Consider the following 24,282-nt stretch of genomic DNA (forward strand, 5'->3'; position numbering starts at 1 on the left):
TCCAACAAAATCCTATCCAGTTGAATCCAGCTCTCTCTCTATAAATACACCGTGACCAAGTGGGATTCAGGACAGGTCTGTAAGGGCAGATCAACATTAGGAAAACCATCCCTGTTATCCATCACATAAATCAGGGGTGTCAAAATGGTGGCCCGTAGAGGTAATTTTTTTGTGGCCCACGATGCTCTGAAATAAAATGAAAATAGAAAAATTGTTATGAAGAAAATAGTGCTTAGGGGAGATTGAGGCAATACCGTGCACACAATTCCCTTTTTAACCCTTTGACTACTGAAGACGAGTAAAATCACAACATCGAAGTTGCTCCTTCTAATTGAGTTTGACACCCCTGACATAAATCAAACAAAAGAATCACATGATCATATCAATTAACACAGAAATTCATACCTGATAAAAACCCGCAACAAATTTGGAATAGAGAGAAATTTGTCAGCATATCAAAGGGCATATATACAAAAGCAACGGTCAACTCTCCGTGGAGAGGGACTGAAAGAGCTCTCCTTGGGAACGAGAACCAGGCAAGCATGCCCTTTGTCCCCATTTCAAGTCAATATTCTGCTGGGCATTTTAGCTAGAGCTGGCAGGCAACAACAAAGAAAAATTGAGGCACCCAAATTGGCAGTGAAGAAGTAATATCCTCTCTATTTGGAGATGTTATGATCCTATCAAAATAAAAAAATCCCAAGCAGGCAAGAAAATTGTTGGAACTAATTGTCAGCAAAGAGTCAGGTACAAGATTAGCATAGAAACATCAGTTGGATTATTTTATAACTACAGAGAAATATCTGAAAATTAACCAGGAAAATATCATTTATAATTGACAACCAAAAGATTTAATTCTTAGGGATAAATATAGCCAAACAAACAAGATATCTGTCCAAAGAAAACTATAAAACACCATTATAAGAAACTAAAAGATATTTATATAAGTGGAAAATATATACCATGTTCATAGACAGGAAATGTGAAAATCAATAATACCCCAAATGATCTACAGATATAATGAAATCCTCATCCAGATTCCAACATTATTCTTTAATGAGATGAGAAGACTAATTGCTAATTTTATATGGAAAGGAAAGAGACCCCAGATAAGCAAAGCACTACTAAAGATGAGGAACCAAGTAGATATCTCACTTCCTGATCTCAAAACCTACTGCACGGTCATGGGTGTCAAAACAGCCTGGCATTGGTATAAGAATAGACACACAGACCATTGGAACGTAATTAAGAACACAGAAGTAAATCTAACCACAGAGAGGCGATCTTTTACAACAGGCCAGTGCACGTTAAAAGGGAAAGAGATAACAACTTTAACAAACAATGCTTGCAAAATTGGATATACATTTGCACAACAACCAAACAGGACCCATATCTTGCACCACATGCAGAAATGAACTCAAGGTGAATTGAAAGCTAAATGTAAAACCTAGAACTATAAAGATCATGAATGAAAAAATTGTGACAACTTGGGGACCCTAACAAATGGACATAAATACCCTATAAAACACACAGAAAGACACACAAACAGGAGAAGACCATCGGAACGACTGGGAATTCCTAAAAATCCAACACTTGTGTGCATTGAAGCATGTCACCAAATAGGAAACACAGAAAAGAAATGGGAATAAAATCAATATGTCAAGGGGATTGTAGTGGATGAGTTGAATCAGGATACGTATGAGTTGTTGGGTGGAAAACTATGATCTGCTCTGTAAACCTTCACCTAATTCACAATAAAAAGTTTTTAAAAAAAGATTTCACCAAAAGAGTAAAAAGAGAACCCACAGACTGGGAAAATATTTTTAGAAATAATATAGCTGACATGAGACTAAAGATTATTTTAAAATTAACACCTTCACAAGAAAAAGACTAATAATCCCATTAAAATATGGGAGGAAGACATGAACAGACTTCAGCAAAGTATACCTTCGGTCAGCCAACCAACATGAAGACATGCTCAAGATTATTAGCTATTCGAGGGATGGAAATCAAAACAAGGAGATATCACCTCACACCATCATTAATAGGAACAAAACAAAAACAAAGAATGCTGGCAAAGGTCTAGATAGTTTAGAACATTCATACACTGCTGGTGGGCCTACAAAATAATACAACTGCTGGGAAAATGCATAGAGCCCTTCCTCGAAATGTTGGGACTGTCATATCACCCAGCCATCTTTCTATTTGGTATCTGTCTTAGATAAACAAGAGTCATAGGAACAATGGCGACGATGGGGCAGCACCAGATGGGGTTTCATTCTGTGGTTCACAGGGTTGCTATGAGTTGATACCAACTCGATGGCGGAAACAATAACCACAGCAGAATGTTCACTGAAGCATTATTCACAGAAGCACAATGATGGAAGTGGTCTATATCAGTGAAAAAAATAGCGAAATAAACTTTAGTAGCTACAAATATTCAAGAATGACAATGAGTCTTCAAAACACCGCATAACATGACGTTATATTGAGTGACATTAGTGAGCCACAAAGAGGATAAGAACCGCTGTAAAAAGCCAAGAAAAGGTTCTCACACTACAAGAAACACTCTTTTGGGCTTCCAGGGGTGGGAGGGGAGGATGGGAAAGGCACTGACTAAAATGTAGATAAGTAAAACTAATGAGTGAGGGGAAGTTGGCCAAAAATGAGGAAGCTAGGGTAAAACACTAGGAAGTTTTGCAAGAGTTAAATGCAACAGAGACCGATATTGTTTTATATATGTTCCTGCAAGATTGATGCTCTATGAATAGGTGCTTGGATCGATGTGCTGGCTGGCAGATGTGGAGGGAGAGGTGGAGTGTGCCTATGTGTCTGTACCGACATGTGAACGTTGCATGTGCGCATTTACCTTTGCTGCACATACCCATGAATGGGGTGAAGCACACAGAAAGGTTATCAGACATAAGCAAACATCTTCTGGGTATGAGATACTGGACTTGGGGGATCAGGACCATTGTCTCAGGGGCACCATGTCAATTGGCACAACATAGTTCATAAAAGACCATGCTCCACATCCTGCTTGGGGGAGTAGCAACTATGGTCTTAAAAGTTCATGAGCAGCCACTTAAGATGCAGCTACTGGTTTCTCCCCACCCAGAGGAAGAAGAGTCATGAGAATCCAAAGCCATATGGAAACAATTGGTCCAGCTTACTAATGGGCTATACCAACATCAGTCTCCACAGCCGGAGACCAGAACTAGATGGTGCCCGGCTACCACCACCCACTGCTCCAAAAATGAGCACATTAGAAAGTCCTGGAGGGAGCAGGAGACCAATGTGTAACAAAGCCTCAAATCACAAAAGAGACCAGGCTTACTGGTCAGCTAGAGATTGGTGGAAACCCCAAGATTATGACCTTTGGTCAAATCCTTCGTGTCTGGAAATGAACTCCCGCGTCCTGCCCCCATGTTAGAATAATCAATCATGTAAGTTCAAAAGGTCAGCATTTAGCACAGTTAGGAAAGTCGTTGGGAATGGAAACGGGAAACCCAGGGGGGATGTGGGATAAATGAGGCTGCGTTGAGGGGATCCTAATGGAAGAGCTGAAACAAAATGTGTATGAACTGTTGGATGTAAAACTTGATGTGTTCTGTAAACTTTCATTTAATTCACAACAAAAGTGTACAAATCATTTTTGGAAAATGGAATTTTCCCACAAATTTTTTGCATAAAGTGGACATGGTGGTGGTGCTGTTGTGTAGGTGTTGGGCTTCTCACAGGAAGGTTGGCAGCTCCAGGGCACCAGCGGCTCTGTGGGAGAAAGATGAAAGATGCAGCTGTCTGCTCCTGGAACGATTTAATCTTGGGAACCATGGACAGTGTCGCTGTGAGTCAGAACCAACTCAATGGCAGGAGCCTTGTTCTTCTTTTGTTTTTTAATGGATAAAGTAATGGTGGCATGGGGATAGTGGCTGGGAAGAGAGACTGACTGGCCATACGCATGAGGGGACTGCTTGCAGTGATGGAGTGTCCTCAAATAGGACTGAGGTGACGATGGTACAGCTTTAAGAATTTACTAAAGACAATGGATTTGTACACTTAAGATAAGTGGATTTTACCATATGCAAATTTTATCCGTGAAAGCAAAAACAAAAAAGAGAGGGGCTGATAGCAAGGGCTCAAGTAGAAAAAAATACTTTGAAAATGATGATGGCCGTGCTTGCTTCGGCAGAATATATACAAAAAAATTGGAAAGTGATGATGGCAACATATGTACAAATGTGCTTGACACAATGGCTGGATGTATGGATTGTGATAAGAGCTGGAAGAGCCCCCAATAAAAGTATCTAATTAAAAATATATAGATAGATCAAATAGCAGAGAAGACTCAACTGAAGAGTCAACCAATGAACCAAAGTTTTTTCCCAGAATGCAGAGGGGCGGGGCAAGGAGCATGGAAGATGTGATAAAACTGAGATGTGTACTTAGCATATTCAGGCATTTCAGCCTTCTCCAGCAGGAACCCACGGAGACAGAAAGGAAGACCGGGAACAAGACAATCAAATGAAATGAGGAAAACGTTCCTTAGAACTACAGTTAGACACTCACATGAAAAAAGGCTCATCCCATGCTGAAAACACTCTCAAATCCTACATACAGTGAACATCAGGGCCAAAGAAAGTTTTGAAAATTTCCAGACAGCAAGAGTAAATAAAAACGATCGAGATGGGATTTCTCACAGTCCTTCGGAATGCCTTCCGACCTGGGGCATGATCATCCAGCACCGAATCAGACCATATTCTGCTGTGATCAGAAGGGTTTTCAAGATCTACTTTCTAGAAAGAGGTGACCAGGCCTTTCTTTCTAGTCTCAGTGAGGAAGCTCTGTCGAAACCTGATCACCACGAATTCCACGCAGCGGGTGTTTGAAAGGCTGGTGACACAACTTCCGTAACTTCCAGCAACGCAGCAGTGCACCAGCCACCACAATAGGACAAACTGACAGACAGCAGAGGCAATTTTTCAGGTTGTTGCTGTTAGCAATGAGTTAGTTCCACTCATTGCTCCCCCATCTCCAGCAGCAGGAAACACTTCCTGCTGCTCCTCCTTCCCCCCAAGCACTGCAGGGCAGCACATTCTTCCTGCCCTGTGTGTCAAGCCACTGTGCTTGATCTCTTGAGCACCGATTGATTGCACACTCAAGCAGGACAAGAGCTTTGACAACTCCGTTACTTCCTCCATTGACCATGATGTGATCTATTGGTCCAAGTGGGGGATTTGGGTTTCTTTATTTTTTATTTTAATGAAGTATTAATTTAAAACTTTTTTTGATTAATCATTTTATTGGGATCTGCTACAGCGATTATAGCAATCCATAATTCAATTGGATCAAGTGTAATTGCACAATTGCTGCCACCATCAGATCAGTTTTAATACATTTTCTCTCCTCTTGAACTCTTTGATATCAGCTCCCCTGTATCCCCTCCCTCCCCTCCCCCCTAGGAGCCCTTATTTTATATATGTATATGTTCTGTTATTCATCTCCCTTGAGTGGAGTTACAACACCTAATGTACTCGTTCACCTACAATTCTGTCATTCATGCCCGTGGAGTGGATTATACAGCCATCATGGCTATCAGTGCTCCCTTCCCCCACTTCCCCACCCCCCACGTTAGTATTCTTTACATTGAGCTCTAGTCCAGATAGGAGCCTGCAGTCCCTGGTTTCGTCAGCAAGTGTTTCAGGCCGTTTTCATTGTCAGCAAACAAGGCTGTGTCATCAGTCTCCCTCCCATCCCGGTGCCCCATTCTTCTGCACACAGTCTAGCTTTTCAGATTGAATGAGGATGATAAAGCATAAAGCCCTGCCTGATGCACACCGTTCCTGGTTTCAAACTTTGCAGCGTTCTGGAATCCCCATTCTTCTCAGTGCCACCCTCTCTGTTAGGATCCACGGAGCTGAGGGATGCACTTGAGCTGCACGTTTGCTAAGCATACTGACTGTCAGACAAGTGAATCTACCCATCTTGGAGGAAGTACAGCCAAGATGCTCTTTAGAAGCAAAGATGCTGAGACTTGGTGTCATTTTCCTTGGACATGTTATCAGGAGGGGCCAACTTCTAGTGGATGACATCATGTTGGTACCATGAGGTCAATAGAGAAGAGGAAGAATGTCACCATGGCTGCAACAATGCGCTCAAGCATGCCAATGGCGAGGGTGGCGCAGGGTCGGGCAGTGCGTCCTTCTGTTACATGCACAGGGTTGCTGAGAGATGGACCCAGCTCAACAGCACCCCACAACAACAACAAGGGTCTGTCACGTAAATCTTAAGGCTTAATCAGGTGAAATACACCCTAAATACAATCGATGACGAGGAGGATACGTTCACAAGTCTCAGAATCTTGAACAAGCCCTCTTGTTCATTAGAGGGCAAACACCTCAACCTAAGACTCTCATGGGCAAAGAATACAGCAGTCATTCATACAAAAGTTACTGTAAGTGATGGATAAATAGGGAAACATGCCCTCCCTCCCTCTCTCAGGCACACCTGAGAGAAGCTCACCTTTTCAGTCATCAACTTGGCCCACTTGGGCTGGTTGTGGGGAGACTGCGCATCTCCTGCAACATTGGATAAGGAAGACCCAAGAGGCGCAGTGGTTAAGCATTCAGCTACTAGCCAGCCTGATGCTTCATGGGAGAAAGATGTGTCAGCGGGTGTTCATAAAGTCGACAACCTTGGAAACCCTCTGAGGACGCTCTACCCTGTCTTACAGGATTACTGTGAGTCAGAATCAACTCAGTGACAGTGGACTTACTCCTTACTTCAGACCCTTTGGAAGACAATTGGACAGAATCTACAAACAAGTAAATACTTAGTGTCCTTTGCCTCAGCAACTCCACTAGTTTTTCATGACACAGGGACTGGTTTGTATATATGCAGAAAAAATAAGAGCAATATATAAATGCTTGTCATGATAGCTTGTTGCTAAAAGCGGACAACTGAAAGCAACTTATTTGCCCATCAAGAAGAGAATGGCCGAAAAATTGTGGTACATGGAGTCAGTGGACTCCTATGTGGCTGTTAAAATGCTGCTGGACATTGATGTGTCTTGGGGGGGGGTATGGTCGGAAAGGTGGGGTGGGTGAGGAGCTGCTGACAATGAGTACAAGAAGGAAGCAATGTCCTAAGGTTGATTGTGATGGCGATGTTACAACTCTTCTTAATGTGATTGGATGATTGAGTTGTATGATAGATGAACTATATGCCAATTAAACTCTTAAAATTGCTGGAGACGTAGGGGAAGAGATGACACTTTTAATAAATGGCGGTGGAAAAATTGGATCTCCACCAACAAAGAATGAAACAGGACCCCTACCTCACGCCCTGTACAAAACCAAGTCCAAGCTGGATTAAAGACTTAAATATAAGTTCTGGAACCATAAAGGCCAGCAGTGGGAAACCAGGGACAAACTAAGGGCCTGATACAAGGCACAAATACATAATAAACATAATGAAAAATACCCACGTACTAGAACACAAACTTGAGGAGTGGGACCTTCTACAAATATGAAATGTATGCACATCAAAAGATTCACCAAAAGAGTTAAAAGAGGACCCACAGATTGGGGAACATGTTTAAAAATGGTATGTCAGATAAAGGGGCTAATTAAAAAAATTGATAGAAAATGACAACTTAAAAAAAGTATTATTTGGGATGGAATACCGATATGACATCCTGCCACACTTCAATCCCGTCAAGTAGAATTGTACACCTGCTACCACAGGGTTCCAGTCTTTTTCAACACGGACTACTTGACATTTCAACATAGACTCCCTTTGCCCTCACCACTACCACAGGACCACCTTAATCTACTTGCTGTTCCTATCGGTACACCAGTCCTGAGTTTCATAAACTGAAACACAGAGAAGCATCTAACACAGCCTCCAGAGGGTGCTCTCCATTGACATAACATCTCGGAGATACACTCGGCCACGAACAAACAGGAGCTGAACAGAACAATACAAACCAAAAATACAGGAAACTTTGGAAAACAGATCAGGGCCAGCCTGCATCTGAGCAGGGAATCTACTGACAAAGTTTGAACTGTTTGGGTCAGATTTATGCCTTTGATTTTCTAACTTCCTCTCTCCCATGCACAACATCTTACTGAGAAAAATACAAATAACCCAATTAAAAATGGGCACAAGCCACCTGATGCAGAGGACTTAAGTGGAGAGCAAATGCTTTGAGAGTGATTAGGGCAGAGAATGTACGGATGTGCTTTATACAATTGATGGATGTATATGTGTGGATTGAGATAAGAGTTGTATGAGCCCCTAATAAAATGTAAAAAAAGAAAAGAAAAAAAAAGAAAATGATTAGGGCAAAGAATGTACAGATGTGCTTTATACAATTGATGTATGTATATACATGGATTATGATAAGAGTTGTATGAGCCCCTAATAAAATGTTTAAAAACAAAACAAAAAAAATGGGCACAAGCCATGAATAGATAATATACAAAAGACGACATCCAGGTGACCAACAGCCATGGAAGGAAATGTTCGAATTTATTAGTGATACAAGAGATACAAATGCTAACAACCACAAGATACCTCCTCACACGGACACTCTCAGCATCATTGAAAAGGAGAGAAAGTCATAAATATTGGAGAGGATGTGGACAGTTGGAATGTACATTGCTGATAGGACCGTAGAATTGTACAGCCCCTGTGGAAATCAGTATGGTGCGTCCTTAAACGAATACAACGCTCTTATGATCTTGCCATCTCTTGCGTGGCATATACCCTAAAGAGCTAAGCACCCAAAGACATGTGCACGTCCATGTTTATCGCAGCAATTTTTATCATAAAAGATGTTGTAGTTATGACACCATTATTATAAAGAAAAGAAAGAAAACGAAAAGTGGTTTTCTATTCAAAAGATAAGACTTTTAGGACTCTGAAGAGGCCAGGGTGGGTGGCAGGTGGGTGGTGGTGGGTGGTGGGGTGGGGAGGGAAAGGACAGGAAAACGCGGAGGGAGGGAGGGAGGGGAAAGAGGAAGAACAAGAGAGAACAACAGGAGCCACATATACAGGAGTTTGAAAGGGAGACTGTTACTGGTTTGAGCTGATGAAATGGGCAGTGACAGATGGAAGATGGTCTTCTTTGTCAGTATCATGCTCCTCAAGTGAAAGGGAAAACCAGAAAACAAATGGATAAAAACAATCAGATCCAACCATAGCCACATAGATACAGAGGTTAACTTTGTTTTTTAAAAAGAAAGAGCAGGGTCACCGTCTTCCCTTTCACCCCCAGTCCCCCCCCCCACCCCCATCTCAACACTGGCCGGAGGGGCTGTACAAGGAGCAAGAGTCAAACTGAAGGGGACTTGGGTCCTTTCGTGAGAGACAAGTTGCCTTCAAACAACATTCAAAAAAGAAAAATGGCCAGAGATGTGTATTAGCCTGGCATGATCTCTAAGAGTTTTACTAGTAAAACAAGTAGAAATGTAACACGCAGAGCAGGATGCATGGTACCATCCTATGTTGAAAAGCAAGGCTACATCTCAAGGGTTTTACATCCTGCACTTAGGGAAACGCCGAAGAAAAGATGTGCGAGGCTATGCCCAGGGTTCTTGTGGGGTTGCCAGTTGGGGGGCAGGGGAGCATGGTCTGCCAGGCTGGTAAAGAACATTTCCTCTGTGGACTTCACACGTGCTGGAGATTTCACCATCAAGAATGTGTAATGTAATCCTGGAGAAGAAGGGTGTTGAATTCCCATTTTCAGAGGACGGGTCGGTCCTTCCATAGACAGTTACACTCTTTAGACACTCAAGGGGCAAGTGCACCCCTGTCCTACAGGGTCACTAGGAGTCGGCATGGACTCGATGGCACTGAGTTTTGTTTTGTTTTCATTGTTCTGGAACACTTCCTACCCACTAAACAAAGCCCCTGACGTCCGGTTGATTCTGACTCACAGGGACCCTCTAGGACAGGGGAGCACTCCTCCTGTGGGTGTCCACGGTGGCCATCTGTATGGAACAGATGGCCAGATTGGTCCTCCCAGCAGAGAGGCTAGATTGTTTTCGACTAGCAGCCAAATGCTTAACTACTGCCCCGGCTCCTCTGTAACCTCTTCCACAACACAACACACACATGTCGGCCGCTTCCCATCCTTGGGTCTTGGCCTCTCTTTGTACTTCATTGAATCAAGAGCAGGGGTCCAAGAGGCTAGACCCCCGAGCGAGATGGGGGGACAGTCCTGGAGCTGCCCTGGAGGCCTCTGACAGGCACAGACTCGGCGCCCGGTGTTCAGCCAGCCCTTCTGAGCCCTGAAGACTCTGAACTTCCTTCTGGGAGGTGACACCGGGAAACTAAGGAGGTCGCATTGCAGGGGCGGGCTCTCAGATCACAAGGAAGCACTGGTCGGCAGCCCGGCCTGCGAGGGACAGCTGGCCCACATGTGGCAGCTTCAAGGTCATTTCTAAACACCGAGGACTCCTGTGGGTGTGCCTGGCCCGGCATCCCCACCACCTGTCATTTATTATTTCAGTCTCGGTTTTACAGCCTCATGACCTTGCTGGCCCAGGGCCTGCCTCTCACCCCTGAGCAGTCACATTGCCCCAGGGAAGGCTGATGGCGGAGGAGACAGACTCACCTGGTGCTGAGCTGGCTAGATGCACTTGCCATCCTGGGCTCTGGCCCTGCTGGGTCTGGGAGCAGCTCTCCTCCAGGGCCGTTTTCAGTGGGGGAGTCGGGCCTGAGCAGGAAGTCTGCAGGATCCAGCCGAATGGGGAAAAGAAAAGTGAAAGTATTTACTCCAATGAGAGACTGGCTACACAGGTCGGCTCTTCCCGCTCCAACTCCAGTGTGGCTCTGGGCCACAACGAAATGTGACAGCAGGGATCCCTGGGAGGGACACATGTCCAGATCCTGAGGACCGGAAAAGGGGCTGTCCCTGAAGGGAACCAGCCCAGCCACCGCCAGAGAGCCAAACTCAAAAATCAAACTCACTGCCACCAAGCCTACTCTGATCCATAGTGACCTTAGTGGACAGAGTAGAACTGGCCCTGTGGGTTTCTGAGGTTGTCATTTATTACAGGAGAGGAGTGGCTGGTGGTTTTGAACTGCTGACCTGAGGTTAGCAGCCTAATCGTGTGTGCGCACGCGTGCAAAAACAGAAGCAAAATCATCTGTGTGAACACAATGTGCCAGTGACTTCTGCTTTCTGAGGGGTGGATAGTGTATACGAGGGTCTCCGGGCTGTCTCTGCTGCCCCCTCCCCTTGCCCAGATGGCCGTGTGAGAAAGAAGGGAGTCCAGATACATCGGCCCTTCTCTGGCCCCTGGGTTGCTCTTCAGACTCAGAGCTGGAGGGAGTTGGAGGCTTGAAAAACAGCTAGGTTCAGAGAGAGGACAGTTCTAGACCCGGGAAGAGGAAGGTTAACTGTGCCCAGCGTTTTCATCCATGTTGGGGCCAACTTTCCACAAAGAGACGCAGAGAGACCTGGAGGACTTACTCCATCACAGTACAGACGGAAGGTGCGGCAGGGGCCACTGGGTGGGTGGGTGGGGCCCTGGCAGAGAGATTGTTCAGTGAGTGAAAATGGACTCCTCTGTACCTGAGAGCCCTCCCCCCCCCCCCACTCCCGGGTTGAAGTGTGAGTTTGGGAGAGATCTATTTGTTCTTGGGTGGTCCAGGTACTTTTGATATTCTTTGCCAACATCATAATACAAATGTAAAGATTCTCCTTCAAGTCTTCCTTATTCAATGTCCAACTTTCACATGCATATGAGGCAATGGAAAATACCATGGCTTGGATCAGGCACCTCTTAGTTCTCGAGGTAACGTCCTTGATTTTCAACACATTAAAGAGGTCTTGTGCTGCAGATTTACCCAGTGCAATGCATCTTTTAATCTCTTTTTTTTAGTTAAAAATCATTTTATTGGGGGCTCTTACCGCCGTTATAACAATCCATACATCAATTGTATCAAGTATATTTGTAATAGGTTGCCATCATCATTTTCTAAACATTTGCTTAAGCTGCTCTGTTTCCCCCTGCCCCCTGCCCCGAACCATGACTCCATGGGTCTAAGAGAGGATGGGGACGACAGCTCTGGCCCACCCTGCGTAGCCAAGACAAGGAGGCGGTGGAGTCCTGGGCCTACGACCAGGTAGGGGAAGCAAGTGGAGGTGGAAACGTGGAAGTGTGAGGGGTGAAGGAAGAGAGAGGACGTTGGGGACACAAGAAGTCCGTGGCTACCCCCCTTGTAAGTCTGGGGGCCTTCCAAGAAAGGAACTCCAAGAACACCCACATTTCTTGCACTGCTCATGGGAGAAGGAGGCTGCCTTCACCCCTTCCTCCCTGACCCGACTCGGCACCAATACCTGGGGTGGGGCCTCAGGGAGTATGGGAGACCTACCACCCAGAGTTGACCAGAGGACAGACACTTCCTGAGCCCTGGTTAAGTGGTTAGCACCCCACTCCTGGAGAGATCCCCTGATCGCACCCCGAGCATCTTCCCCAGCTAGTGAGGCCAGCCACGACACACCCTGGCGGACACTCAACAAGGAAGCCCCCCCCCCCCCCGCCCCCCCAGTCATTGACAAGGGCTTTCTCAGGGATGAAGCCAGAGGAGCTTTTAGACCCCTCACCAGCTCAGAATGCCTTTCCCCATCCATTCCTGCTGTCTAGTCCTCCCTCTAGTGGTCAGGGCCGGTATCCCATTCTCCTTAGACCTGCGCAGTCGGGTTGGGGAAATCGAAACAGATCGCTTCCTGCCCTGCTTAGAGACAGGCCGGCACACACCCCAAACAGCTCAAAATGGGCACTTGTGGTCGGTTCCGACTCGCAGGCACCCTGTGCACATCAGAACGGAACACTGCCCATCCCGGTGCCACTCATCTTTCTCTGTCACAGGACGCCCACGGAAGGATTGACTTTGGAGATAGTTCTTATTTGGCTGTAGAGGGGCTCCTTTCTGTCCCTCTCAGAGCGGGCGGCCCCCCCGCCCCGCCTCCCGCTCCCTGAACATTAGGGATCTTCTGCGCCCACCTCCAGGCTGAGCCTCTCTCACCTGACCTCCTGGGTTGGAGGGCCCCAGCTGCAGACAATCTCGGGGGCTGCGCCAGGGACAGCGACTCGACTCCATTACAAGCCATTGGAAGTGTCTAAAATCGTCCACCAGCCATGCATTTGATGGCCGGGAAGCCTGTTTCAGAGAAGGAACTGTGTGAGCTCTGCAGTAGATGCCAGGAAGCCCAGCATTTCCTGGGTGTGGTCTTCACCTCCCTCTGCCATCTGATGCTACAAGGACGTGGGGTCACTTAGCGTCACCCGCCTGTGCCCGAGTTAGGCCGTGGGCAGCTGTGTTCGCAGTAGAAGCCAGAGCGCCAAGCTATCTGTGTGAGAAGGTAGTTGGGAAGGAGCTCATGCCTCCCTGCCAGAAGCCACTTTCTCTGGACCTCCATCCTAGTCAGCAGACCGGCCATGGTGCCTCCCACGCCCAGTCCTGACTCAGGACGCACCAGTAGCCCCAGATTCCTGACTCCCTGGACATCGGAGGGAGATCCGCTAACCCTCCATAATATTCAAGTACAATTTCCCCAGGCTCAACAAAGTGTGCATGCTTTGTGCTTGCATCCCCGCGGGAACACACATACACATCCGCTTAGAGCAGACTGGCTTCAGGAAGCAGAGGAGCGATGCCGCTGCATCTGGAGAGAAGACAGGGTGTTGCCAGGACCTGAGCGCGAGTTAATACCTTCAAACCATCTATAGGAGAAGCCCTGGTGGCGCAGGGGTGAAGCGATCGGCTGCGGAACTTTCTACTAGCAGTGTGAACTCACTGAGGGTTTTTCCCTTGACAAGGAATTTAAGTCACGACCTCCCCCTGCCCCCACCCCGCACCCTGCTCTCCCTTCCTGCGCACGGAGCTAGCACGTCAACAGCACCCGGCTGTGCCTGGTGGGGGACAATGAAGACAAGTCGAGCTCCTGGACTCAGACTCCGAGTTCCTGAGAGGCCTGTCAAGGGCAGCACCCACTTCCTGGCCCCCACCCCCACCCCGCACCCCTCCTCTGACTGTGAGCCAGCTAGAGAACCTGCCCTTCCCCATCTCGCCTTCAGAGGGCGCATCTCTCCAGCAGAGCAGAGCAGGTGCTGTGGGCCAGCGAAGCCCGAAGGGAGGTTTAGGCTGAGCAGTTCTTACAAAGAGCTTGGCGGGGCTGCTATCGGTGGTGGGATAAGCGGGCCCTGGTGGCATAGTGGGTTACCCTTCGAGTTGCTCACTCCAAGGTCAGCAGTTCACATTTATCAGTTGCTTCGAGGAAAAAAGTTGAGGCCGTTGGCTCCCATAAGGATTTAGTCTTGGGAATCTAAAGGGGGCAGTCCTCTTCTGCTCTGTAGTCTGGCTATGAGTCAGAATCAGCTTAGTAATTTTGTTTAATGGATGATAAGAGGCCCAGGTCCTCCTGCAGCTCTCAGGGACAAGGCCTTAGAATACAGCCAGAGATCCAGCACACACCCCACCTCTCTGAGAGACCAGGTCACCTGGACTGACAGATCTGAGTCCCCTCCCTTTGCCCTTGGCAGTCTCATGGCTTAAGTGACCCCTTCTCTTCTCCAAGGCTCCAGCATGGCCTTTGCCTCCACAGGAGATGGCAGTGGGCACCCGGGGATCCTGGCCCACTTGATAAGGACAAGGCCCCAGGCTCTGCCCCTTCTTTCTGTGAGAGCCCTGGTCCCAGCTGGGGTCAGCCTTGCTTTCCTCCACTGTCCAGTCGTCTCCGTCCCTGTATCCTAAGGGCACGACGTTTCTGTGCGTGAACTGCCTCTCTCCCTGAGGGACCGTTGTGATGCTGGCCCTTTTGTGAGCAGGGCTAGTTCGGCTCTCTGTGGGGAGCGTGATTCCCAAGAGACGTGTCCTCAGGTGTTAAACCAGGTGGGCCGTGTCTGTCCGGGCCTGCTCCCTAACAGCTTGGCTGAGCTGTCCCCCGGGCTCCGCTCCTGGAGTGGCTCTGGCTGCTGTTCTGGTTCGTGGGCTGGGTCCAGGCTGGGTGTGCCAGCCCGCTTGTCACCCCATCTTGCCACTGAGTGCTGTCTTGTGTAAGCAGACGGAGATGGTCTGCTTGGAAAGAGCTCCAATTGATGCAAGTATGTGTGTGTGCTGCTTTTCCAGTTTTGCTTTTTAATGTATTGCTCGCAGGGTCAGCCACTTTTAGGTGCCCACATATGAGCTCATTCATCTTCGTGAGCATCCAGGAGCTGTGTACTCCCAGTAGCTCCATTCTGCAGCTGAAACGGCGACTACGAGGGTAGGTGGGTAGCTTGTGCAGTCAGAGGAGGGAACGGGGAGTATAGCTACATGCTCATCCGGGAGCATGAGGCCATGCTACCTGCTCAGTTCAGGTCGGGACTCCTCATGACACCAAAAACAACTCAAAGGAGAGGAAACTGTGATTGAAGCTTGGTGGAAAAATGAAAGCTATATTAAGGATCATATAGAGCAGCGGTTCTCAACCTGTGGGTTGCGACCCCTTTGGGGGTTGCCCGATTCATAACAGTAGCAAAATGACAGCGATGAAGCAGCAACGAAAATAATTTTATGGTTGGCGGGGGGAGTTACCACAACATGAGGAACTATATGAAAAGGGTGTGGCATAGAGCAATGTCCAAGACAGGACACACACACACACACACACACACACACACACACACACACACACTACAGAGAGTAGAATATTTTCTTCAGCCTGTCAGCCAGCGTTCTCCTTATCTGGAGAGGCCTACCAGGCAGTATACTTCTTTCTTGGTGGTAGCAGATGAAGGTGGCCCAGCTCAGCCTGTACTTTGGAGGAATGCCCTTGACGTGCCTCGGGTCACTGGACTCCTTAAACCGTCGCCCAATGGCAAGATCGTAAGATTCATTTCCCACCCTCTGGAGCGCATGTGATTCAGCACAGTCAGTGTTTGGCCTTTGGGGCTAATTAGCCTGCGTTGTTGCTCTCTGCCTTTGCATCTACTTCCACCCACAGCAACTCCCTGCGTCGGAGCCCAACAGCCCCTCATGCTTTTCTGGGCTTTAAGGTTGACAGCAGTCTGCCTGAAAGTCTTTCTTCCTGGGAGTGTGTGGGCAGGTTCCAACGGTGACCATTTTGGTCAGCAGCCGGGCAATCAACAGACAGCCATCACTGTACTCGAAAAATACATGGCAGACTGTCCAAGCAAGAAGACAAGAAGCCACTCCATCTTCCCACGAGGGGCAGAAGGACCTTCTTGTAGCACCTGTAGAGGGAGGGGGATCTGGAGGTCAAGGGTCTCACGGAAATCTACCCAGAGAGCCTTGTTCTGAGCTTCGTGTCCTTGCTCCTTCATGATCTGGCTTTGGCATGAGACCACCCTAACCTTAGAACTCAACCTTCTCTGAAGGGCTGCCCTCCTTCCAAGGAGGACCCCGGGTCCAGTCTTCCGGATGTGGGTCTGGGCCTCTGTAGGTGCTGCCCAGAAACCTTGATGGATTCTAGTGATAGCTCTGAGCCTGTCACCTACTCTTTCCGAAACGTATCAATGGCCCCTGATCAAAGCCACATAAATCCACAGTTCTTACACTTACGATGTCTCCCTTCTTAAAGGTGCCTTCCTGTCACCTGCACCCATTCAGTCACCACATGGGAGACTCGCGGCAGTGACACTGTTACGGCTCCCCAGGGACTGTGGGCACTCCCCCATCGCCATCTGGTCAGATGGTGACTTTATTCCGGAATTGCAGCCTAAGAGTCGGCATTCCAGCCTCGTTTCTGGCTGGGGTCCCCAGGAGTAGAAAGCGTGATAAAATGCCACAAGCGAGTACTTTATTATGAGGGTTCTCTCAGCAAAGGAGGGAGGGAAATTTGATTGGGTGAGGGGCGGAGGAATCTCAAGAGGGATGCCACGTCGGGGAACAGGACCAGTCTGACCCACGGGGTCCACGGTGGCAGGACTCTCACCGCCTGGGCTCCACCAGGAAGGACGGTGCTGTGACCTCCGAGTGAAGTTGGTTCCATTTGGCCCAGGGTGATTCTGGGAAGGGGCAGCCTTAGCAGTCCACACGCAGAGAGAAGAGCGGATGGGTAGGCCTTCCCAAAAAAGGCCACTTGGCAGGGCACCTAGGCCAGTGAGCTCTTCTCAGTCATATTCTGCAAAGGGAACACTTCTTTGAAAGTCTTCTCAAACTCAGCCTCCAGCCTCAGTCCCATTTGTCCAAAGTTCTTGTACTGGAAGAAAGAGGACAAAAGAACCATTGTTAAGGCCCTGAGATACCAGAGAGCAGTAGTGGTACGGCTACGCTAAAAGCCAAACCAAACCAAAACAAACTAACAAACGAAAGGAAAAACCCTGGTAAAGACAACAGTAACTTCTATTTTCTGAGACCATAAATATTTCTTATTAACTTGGTTGCCCTTGGAGCTTACTATTTACTTATTTCAGAGAGCTGGCTCCAGTTACAGCTTTCGATTCCTCCCCCCCACCCCACCTAATCAGTAGAGAAGCCATCGGTGCTGTCACGACAGCGCAGTCCGGCACCATCTGCGGTAAAATCGCGGTCTCCTCCTTTGCCCACGGTCACCTCCGTTGCTCAGATGTGCCCGTGAACTATCAGGGCCGTCACTGAGAACCGCACATCTAACAGCATCTGGGTTTTGGGAGAAGTTTGATTCAGTGTATTTGGGGGAAAGCAGAAGCCTAATGGGACTTGAACATGTGACTCTCTGTGGGGCATTCTCCCCCACCTTCTGGAAGCCGCACTCATGCATGTTTGCTACACGTACGGCATGAGAGAAGCCGTGCAGTCGCCGAGGCCCCTGAACAAGGCGCAGAGGGGCTCAGAAGAAAGACAAGGAGGCAGAGCGGGGCAAGCGCCCACCTTGAAGGATGCTCTGTGGTTCTGAAAGATGAGGCGCATGTCCCTCACAAACTCCTCCACTCGGTGGTAACCCTTCTGATCCAGCCTCTTCTTGATTCTGTTCAGCCACATGGGTTCCTTGAGCGGAGCATTCTCTCTATTCTGGGAGCAACATGGCCAAAGGAAGCGCCATTAGCATGGTTCACTGCCTATCCTCTATGGATTCCCACCAAATCCAGTCGAAATACTACATGGGAAAGCTGCCAACACTATTGCTCCTCACCACCCCACGCACCCCGGGATTCGGCTCACACACCACCCCACCGACAGTTTCAGGCACACGGAACATCTGGGCAAACTGCAGTCACGGCTTGTTGTTACTTACGTAATAGTAATATGGAATTTTGGCAAAAAAGGAGCTCTCTGAACAGCAATAGACCTTCAAGAGCAGGAACTCACATCTCTGCAAAAGAAGGAGGCTGTCAATGAACAGCAGCTTAGAGGCACAAGCCCAGCCCGTGCTCAGACAGAACCCACGACTCAGGCAGGTCATCCGGAAGGGCCCCAAGCATGGGGAGCTCTCAGAAACAGGTCCTGAGCGGCATGAAGACAAGCTGTGGTGTCGAAGCCACGTGACTCGGCCTGACTGGAAAAGCGCACTCCTTTGGGGTGCTTTGTGCGGCTCTGCTTCTCTTGGGTGACGACAAAGGACAAGGCTGGGGCTGGTGTGCAGTCTACTCACCAACTGTTCCTCAGGCAGCATCTGCCTCTCCAGGACCTCAGACTCCTGCTGACACGGCGGGCTGCCCGGAGCATCCTTCATCCTGCAGAAGATGCAGCTCCAGGGGTTTCTGAGAGGTTGGGCAGAAAGTGGGCTGTGTGCAAGGCTCTGGAGGCATGGCAGACCCCTATGTCCTCTCAGGAATGGGGGTGAAGGATAGGCCTCAAAGTTTCCTACTCAGACTCCTACATGGGGACTCAAGCCAGTGACCCTCTCCATTCGTGGGTTCACCAGGGCAACCACAAAACATGGCATCTAAGATGAATGAAAGGTTCTTCACCCCCCATATGAGCTTCTGGGAGCACAAGAAGCCCTGCCAATGGCATCTGACCAATAGCAGGTCAGTTTAAAAACAAATCATTTTATTGGGGTTCTTACAGATCTTATAAAAATCCATACATCAATATTATCAAGCACATTTGTACATCTGTTGCCATAATATTCGAAACATTTTCTTTCTACTTGAGCCCTTGGTATCAGCTCCTCCATCTGCTTTCTCCTTGACTCACTTTTCTGTTTATTTCCTTGGGGTGGGGGCTGGGGTTATACATCGAATATTGTGATTGGTTCCCCTTTTCTCCCCCTATCCTCCCACCTTCCCCCTACTCTCAGGGCACTGCTCCTTCCATTATCGTTCCTGACGGGTTTATCTGTCTTGGATTCTTTGTGTGGAGAGCTCTTATCTGTACCAGTGTACATGCTCTGGTCTAGCCAGATTTATAATGTAGAACTGGGGTCATGATAGTGGAGTAGAGGAAGCATTAAAGAACTAGAGGAATGCTATGTGTTTTGTTGGTGCTATACTGCACCCTGGCTAGCCTCGTCCCTTTATTGTGATCCTTCTGTGAGGGGATGTCCAATTGTCTACAGATGGGCTTTCGGTCTCCACTTGGACCTCCCTCGTTTGCATTGATATGATTGTTTTCTTTGGGTCTTCTGATGCCTGATACCCGATCCCGTCAACATCTTGTGATCACACAGGCTAGTGTGCTTCTTCATGTGGGATTTGTTGCTTCCCTGCTAGATGGCCACTTGTTTCAGATACTATATCTTCTAATAGCTGGGCACCATCAGCTCTTCACCAGATTTGCTTATGCATCCATGCACCTTTATGTCGGGAAGGAGAGCGTCACAGAATGCCAGGTTATTAGAACAAAGCATTCTTGTGTTGAGGGAGGACTTGAGTAGGGGCCCGATGTCCATCTGCTACCTTGATACTTAACATATAAATACATGTACATATATTTATATCCTTATCATTATATATTAATATATTTACAAAAATGCCTGTGGAGGGTCATTCTTAATCCCTGGAGGACTCATGCTTTTGCCAGCCTAATTGTACTAGGGTGAAATACAGGGTTGGGTGAGGTTTCCTGACTTCTGAATTAGCACAAACAACTGGCATTTTCTGTCCCCAATTGTTACGGATAGGAAGAAGTCCAAGCTTCACAATGTCTCAGAAAAGACTGAGTAACAAGGTGAAGGTCATGGGGCCCACTCACTGGACCCCATTGTCATAGAGCCACGTGTCTTTGATAGACACAGCCCTGTTTAAGAACCGTGGATTATGTCCGTGGGACAGGCAGGAGGAGGGGTTTGTAGTATGAGGGGAGGAAACAGGGGCAGTGTCTCACAAACCTCTGGACTTCCACAGGTGGGATGTGACATTTCTTATGAAAGGATCTGGAGCAAGTGTCACAGCAGAACAGCGTCCCCCTTTTCCGACACACCTCGCAGTCGTCGGCGTTTTGAAGCTGAAAGGTTAAATAATGTCCACAACACTGGGGTCAGCGAGGCCCCCAGAACCCACACAGCGAGGACCTAGAACACACTGCCTGTAGATGTTCTTCATGGGGATCTACAGGCTGCTCCCAGTGAAATGAAGAATCCACACCATGTGGGACTTGCAGACAAGGCATTCTGGGCTGCAGTAAAGTCTAGGAGAAGGTGGCTGGGTATCAGACCAGAAAAGATCTCTGTGGTAGTTACATAATCTAGTGTTAATTTGGGGACTTGGTGGATTAAGAGTGAATGGGGTGGAGTCTAGTTTGTCAATCGGGTCATAGCCAGTGAGGCCTCTGTGTGGGTGTGGCTTTCTCCTGAGGATTCTGGGAACTCTGGTATTTCCTCCGTTGGAGATTCTCTATGGACAAGGCTCACTCCCTGCGAGACATTTCTGAGAAGTCACTGAAGCTACCCTGTGGTAGTTTTGGAGCAGAAGGAACCACATGGAGGCCCCTGCCAGCACTGAGATGCTTACAACGCCATTGGATCCATAAGACCCCAACCCACTGGCCTGTGATCTTCCTGCATTCAGCATCATTACATGTGTTTTGTGAGTCTGAAGAGGACTTTATAGATTGGTATCGGGCATATGGGCTAATATTAGACTTACGGGCTTGATCTGGACTGTGTTGGAATGTTTTCCAATTGCTCTTGTATCTAAAGCTCTTTCTTCTATGCATGAGTGTGTCTGTGAATTTGTTCCTCTAGTCTACCAGACTAACATGATCTCCCTGTAAAAGCAGAGGTACCAACACTGAGAGATGAATGGCAACGGAAGATGACAATACAGAGGACTCTGAATAATGTTATCATCCTGCAGACCCAAACGAGTTTCCCAAATGACCCATCAAATCCATTGGCCATTTTTTCTAGTGACTACATTGACTCATGGAAGGGTGATTTACTGAGAATTTAATATGATGGATTACACTTTTTAGAAAGCACTACATTCTGTTTGCTACTATAAAAGTACCATAGACCTCTGATGCGAGTTTATAGACCTCTCGTGACGTGAGTGGACACAGTGCTGCACAATGGGTTCAAACAGAACAATGGTGGTGAGGATGGCCCAGGTCCCAGACAGTGTTTTGTTTGGTTGTACACAGACAGAGCTCCTGGGGTCTGAGCCAAGTAGATGCCAACTAACACAACTGGGTAGTCATGTCCCCAAATTGCTTAGTGACCATGCCTTTGGGTGAAAGGAAAGTCAGCCCCAGTGGTTTTGTTCGTGATAATTCGTATTAACAAGTGACTCAGCAGACATCTGTGGTGCGCGTGCATGGGTTCTGTTTTCCTGGTTCCACCTTCTGAGACAGCTTACAAACACTGGTGGGAAACTCTGGGCTAAGGTAGAACTATGAGGTGTTTTTCCTACCCTCTCAGGACTGCCTTGGGAGCTCAGGGTGCGAGAGGCCCACCTTGCCGATGAGCAGTGGGTAGAAGGAAAGTGGAAAGTTGAGGAATTGGAGGTGGCAGGGGTGACAGTGCCCACCACTTGTCACCAGGGACCATTCTTGTCCAGACACATCTGGTTCTGGGTCGTCACTCTCTGGTGGTGTGTGTGTGTGTATGTCGGGGGGAGGGGTTGTTTCCTATCTTTCAAAGGACAAAACTCCTCAGGGTTCTGCTCTTACACCTTGCCCCCACCAGATGAGCAGAGTCACGCTCATTGCTCCGGTGACATCTTTATGTCTTCAGCTCCAAGAGGGTCAGTCTCTCTCCTACACTGACGCACATCCCCATGCCCACCCAGTGTCATCTCTTCGGTTCCGGAAGTACACCTCTGGTTTCTCTAACCTATCCTCCCATTGGCGAGGGGGTTAGTACTTACAGCAAGGTCGACTATGTCATTCGTGGGCGGCTCCAGTTCTTTCTGTTGAAAACAAGGAAGATTGAAGGACAATCTCTAATTTGATGGTTGCAGCTATCACGCATTTGAACAGGCATCTCTTCATGGGATGGAAGCCAGTCTAGCCTATATTCCATATCTATTTATGCACACCCACGTGTCTACTTGGAGAACAGAAAGTATCAAAGTACCCCATTTAGCCCCGTGCAAGTTCCCTTCCTTCCTTTGTATGGTTACATACTATCCCACGTCGAACTGCCTGCTGGATTTGGGTAATCTGAATGACTGCGAGGATACTTTCCCAGTAGCACATACGATTATAGTTAGAAAACAGTGACATTAATGGGCACATCAGGGTTCAAGATGATCCTATCACATTATTGCCACAATCATGCTTGCATTCCCAACTCTGAAGCCCTTAAGACATCTGCTTCTCTTGTTAAAACACATCCATAATGTTTATTTTGATGATGTATCACCATCTCCATCTTTAATGGTTTAATACCCAAAGAAGACCCAGCCGTCTCTCTAACGTGGCTCAAAGTAGCAACTCAGAAGGAACATATCACAAAAAAAAAGAAATAGAAGAAAAAGAAGCGCAATAATGGCCAGGATTAGAAATCATAAAATAAACTGTGCATATAAAATCACTTAGATGATGATGAGAAAGTTACACAATTACCTTTCGTCTCCCGTGAGATGTTCTTGGAGGATGATTTAGAAATCCTTCCTGGTCAATAAAAAAGATCCCAGTGTGCAGTTAGCCTGTGCTTCTGTTTTGTGAATCGGGCTCTCCCAATCTCCCCCCAGTTATCTCTGCCTGGATGTCCCCCCCCCCCCACCCCTGTCCCTTCAAACGTGAGGTTGCTGAAGGAGAAACCATCTCCCTCCCCGCACTTGACTTGCAACTGACGGAAGCTGGAAAAAATAAGCTAGAATAGTGTCCTTTGTCCCGAATGGTTTTCCATCAGTGTATTTTATACCCATCGCTTCCTGTCTATTCCCCACCGGCTCCGGTGTGGCTTGAGTCTTTATAAAAGGGTCATTTAAATCATCCACATTTGTTGCCTGACTATCAGGCTCCGGGCAATATGATTACCCTTGGATGTACAAAGGTAGTCAAGCTTTCTAGAGGGAAAAATGAATGTATAGTAGGATAACCATAAAGCAGTGTTGAGAAGAGAGCGCTGCTAGTGAGCTCAAGGAATCGTGGGATGAGATGACCGGGGCCAGGCCAGTCGGGGGATATTCAGAGAGGGTGATGCTGAAGCTAAGGACTACAGATGGCGTATGGGATTTGTTGGCAGAGAGACGTGCCGTAGTTTCAAGGCTCCATGGCCGTCTCAAGCAATGCTTTCAGTACACCAGCTCACTCCTCGGAAGACTTTTCTTGTTCTTCGCTGTCTAGATTATGAGTTTGAACTCATAACCCCACTGATAGTTAACGCCTTCTTGTGCGTATCTACTTCAGTCCACAGACCCAGCCTAATCCGGGCTCTGATTTGTATGCTGTCGATTCTTCTCTCGGGGCATGAAGCTGTGTGCATTCACCCAGGTTAGAAGGGCTGGTTTGTTCTTTGCACTCCCACATCTTTTCTTGAGGGGCTCCTCCTACAACAGGGGTCCCCAAACTACTGCCTGCGGGCCACATGCGGCCCGCCGAGGACATTTACCCAGCCTGCCGGGTGTTTTTGTCCATTTTATTTTTTACTTCAAAATAAGATATGTGCAGTGTGCATAGGAATTTGTTCGTAGATTTTTTTTTTTAAACTGTAGTCCGGCCATCCAACGGTCTGAGGGACAGTGAACTGGCCTTCTGTTTGAAAAGTTTGAGGATCCCTGTCCTACAACATCAATGTGTATGGTCGTGAGTGTGAGGCGCCTCTGCCCCAAGGGAGAGGAGAAACTGAGCGCTTCAGGGTTTCGCTGTAACTGAACAAATATTTGGTGAGTAAACAGTGACCTTATCGGGTTGGAGCAGAGCAGGCATAACCCCTGCCCCTCATCCCTGGAATAC

General features: G+C 47.8%; 2 protein-coding genes across 10 annotated transcripts in view; both read right to left on the bottom strand.

Moving 5' to 3' along the window:
* SP100 (SP100 nuclear antigen) overlaps positions 1 to 13,195 on the bottom strand; it is a 91,508-nt gene extending 78,313 nt beyond the window's left edge. For 3 of the 8 annotated variants that reach the window (XM_075529041.1, XM_075529042.1, XM_075529046.1), the window contains exon 1: positions 10,622 to 10,917. In XM_075529041.1, the coding sequence (XP_075385156.1) occupies positions 10,622 to 10,887 (266 nt within the window). In that variant the 5' untranslated portion in view covers positions 10,888 to 10,917. Of the gene's footprint in view, positions 1 to 10,621; positions 10,921 to 13,041 lie in introns of those variants that run through there. The other 5 variants (XM_075529044.1, XM_075529045.1, XM_075529047.1 and 2 more) reach the window with 5 other exon arrangements.
* A 3,599-nt stretch (positions 13,196 to 16,794) lies between these two features.
* The window catches only part of LOC142423801 (nuclear body protein SP140-like protein), a 42,107-nt gene continuing 34,619 nt past the window's right edge, over positions 16,795 to 24,282 (bottom strand). For both annotated transcript variants that reach the window (XM_075528883.1, XM_075528882.1), the window contains exons 9-15: positions 22,948 to 22,995; positions 22,248 to 22,289; positions 20,270 to 20,385; positions 18,590 to 18,698; positions 18,233 to 18,310; positions 17,869 to 18,009; positions 16,795 to 17,218 (exon numbers count right to left, since the gene is read on the bottom strand). In XM_075528883.1, coding sequence (XP_075384998.1) covers positions 17,111 to 17,218; positions 17,869 to 18,009; positions 18,233 to 18,310; positions 18,590 to 18,698; positions 20,270 to 20,385; positions 22,248 to 22,289; positions 22,948 to 22,995 — 642 coding nt within the window. In that variant the 3' untranslated portion in view covers positions 16,795 to 17,110. The remainder of the gene's footprint in view (positions 17,219 to 17,868; positions 18,010 to 18,232; positions 18,311 to 18,589; positions 18,699 to 20,269; positions 20,386 to 22,247; positions 22,290 to 22,947; positions 22,996 to 24,282) is intronic.

The sequence above is a fragment of the Tenrec ecaudatus genome, chromosome 13, assembly GCF_050624435.1.
Source record: "Tenrec ecaudatus isolate mTenEca1 chromosome 13, mTenEca1.hap1, whole genome shotgun sequence".
In the NCBI taxonomy this organism is placed as follows: domain Eukaryota; kingdom Metazoa; phylum Chordata; class Mammalia; order Afrosoricida; family Tenrecidae; genus Tenrec; species Tenrec ecaudatus.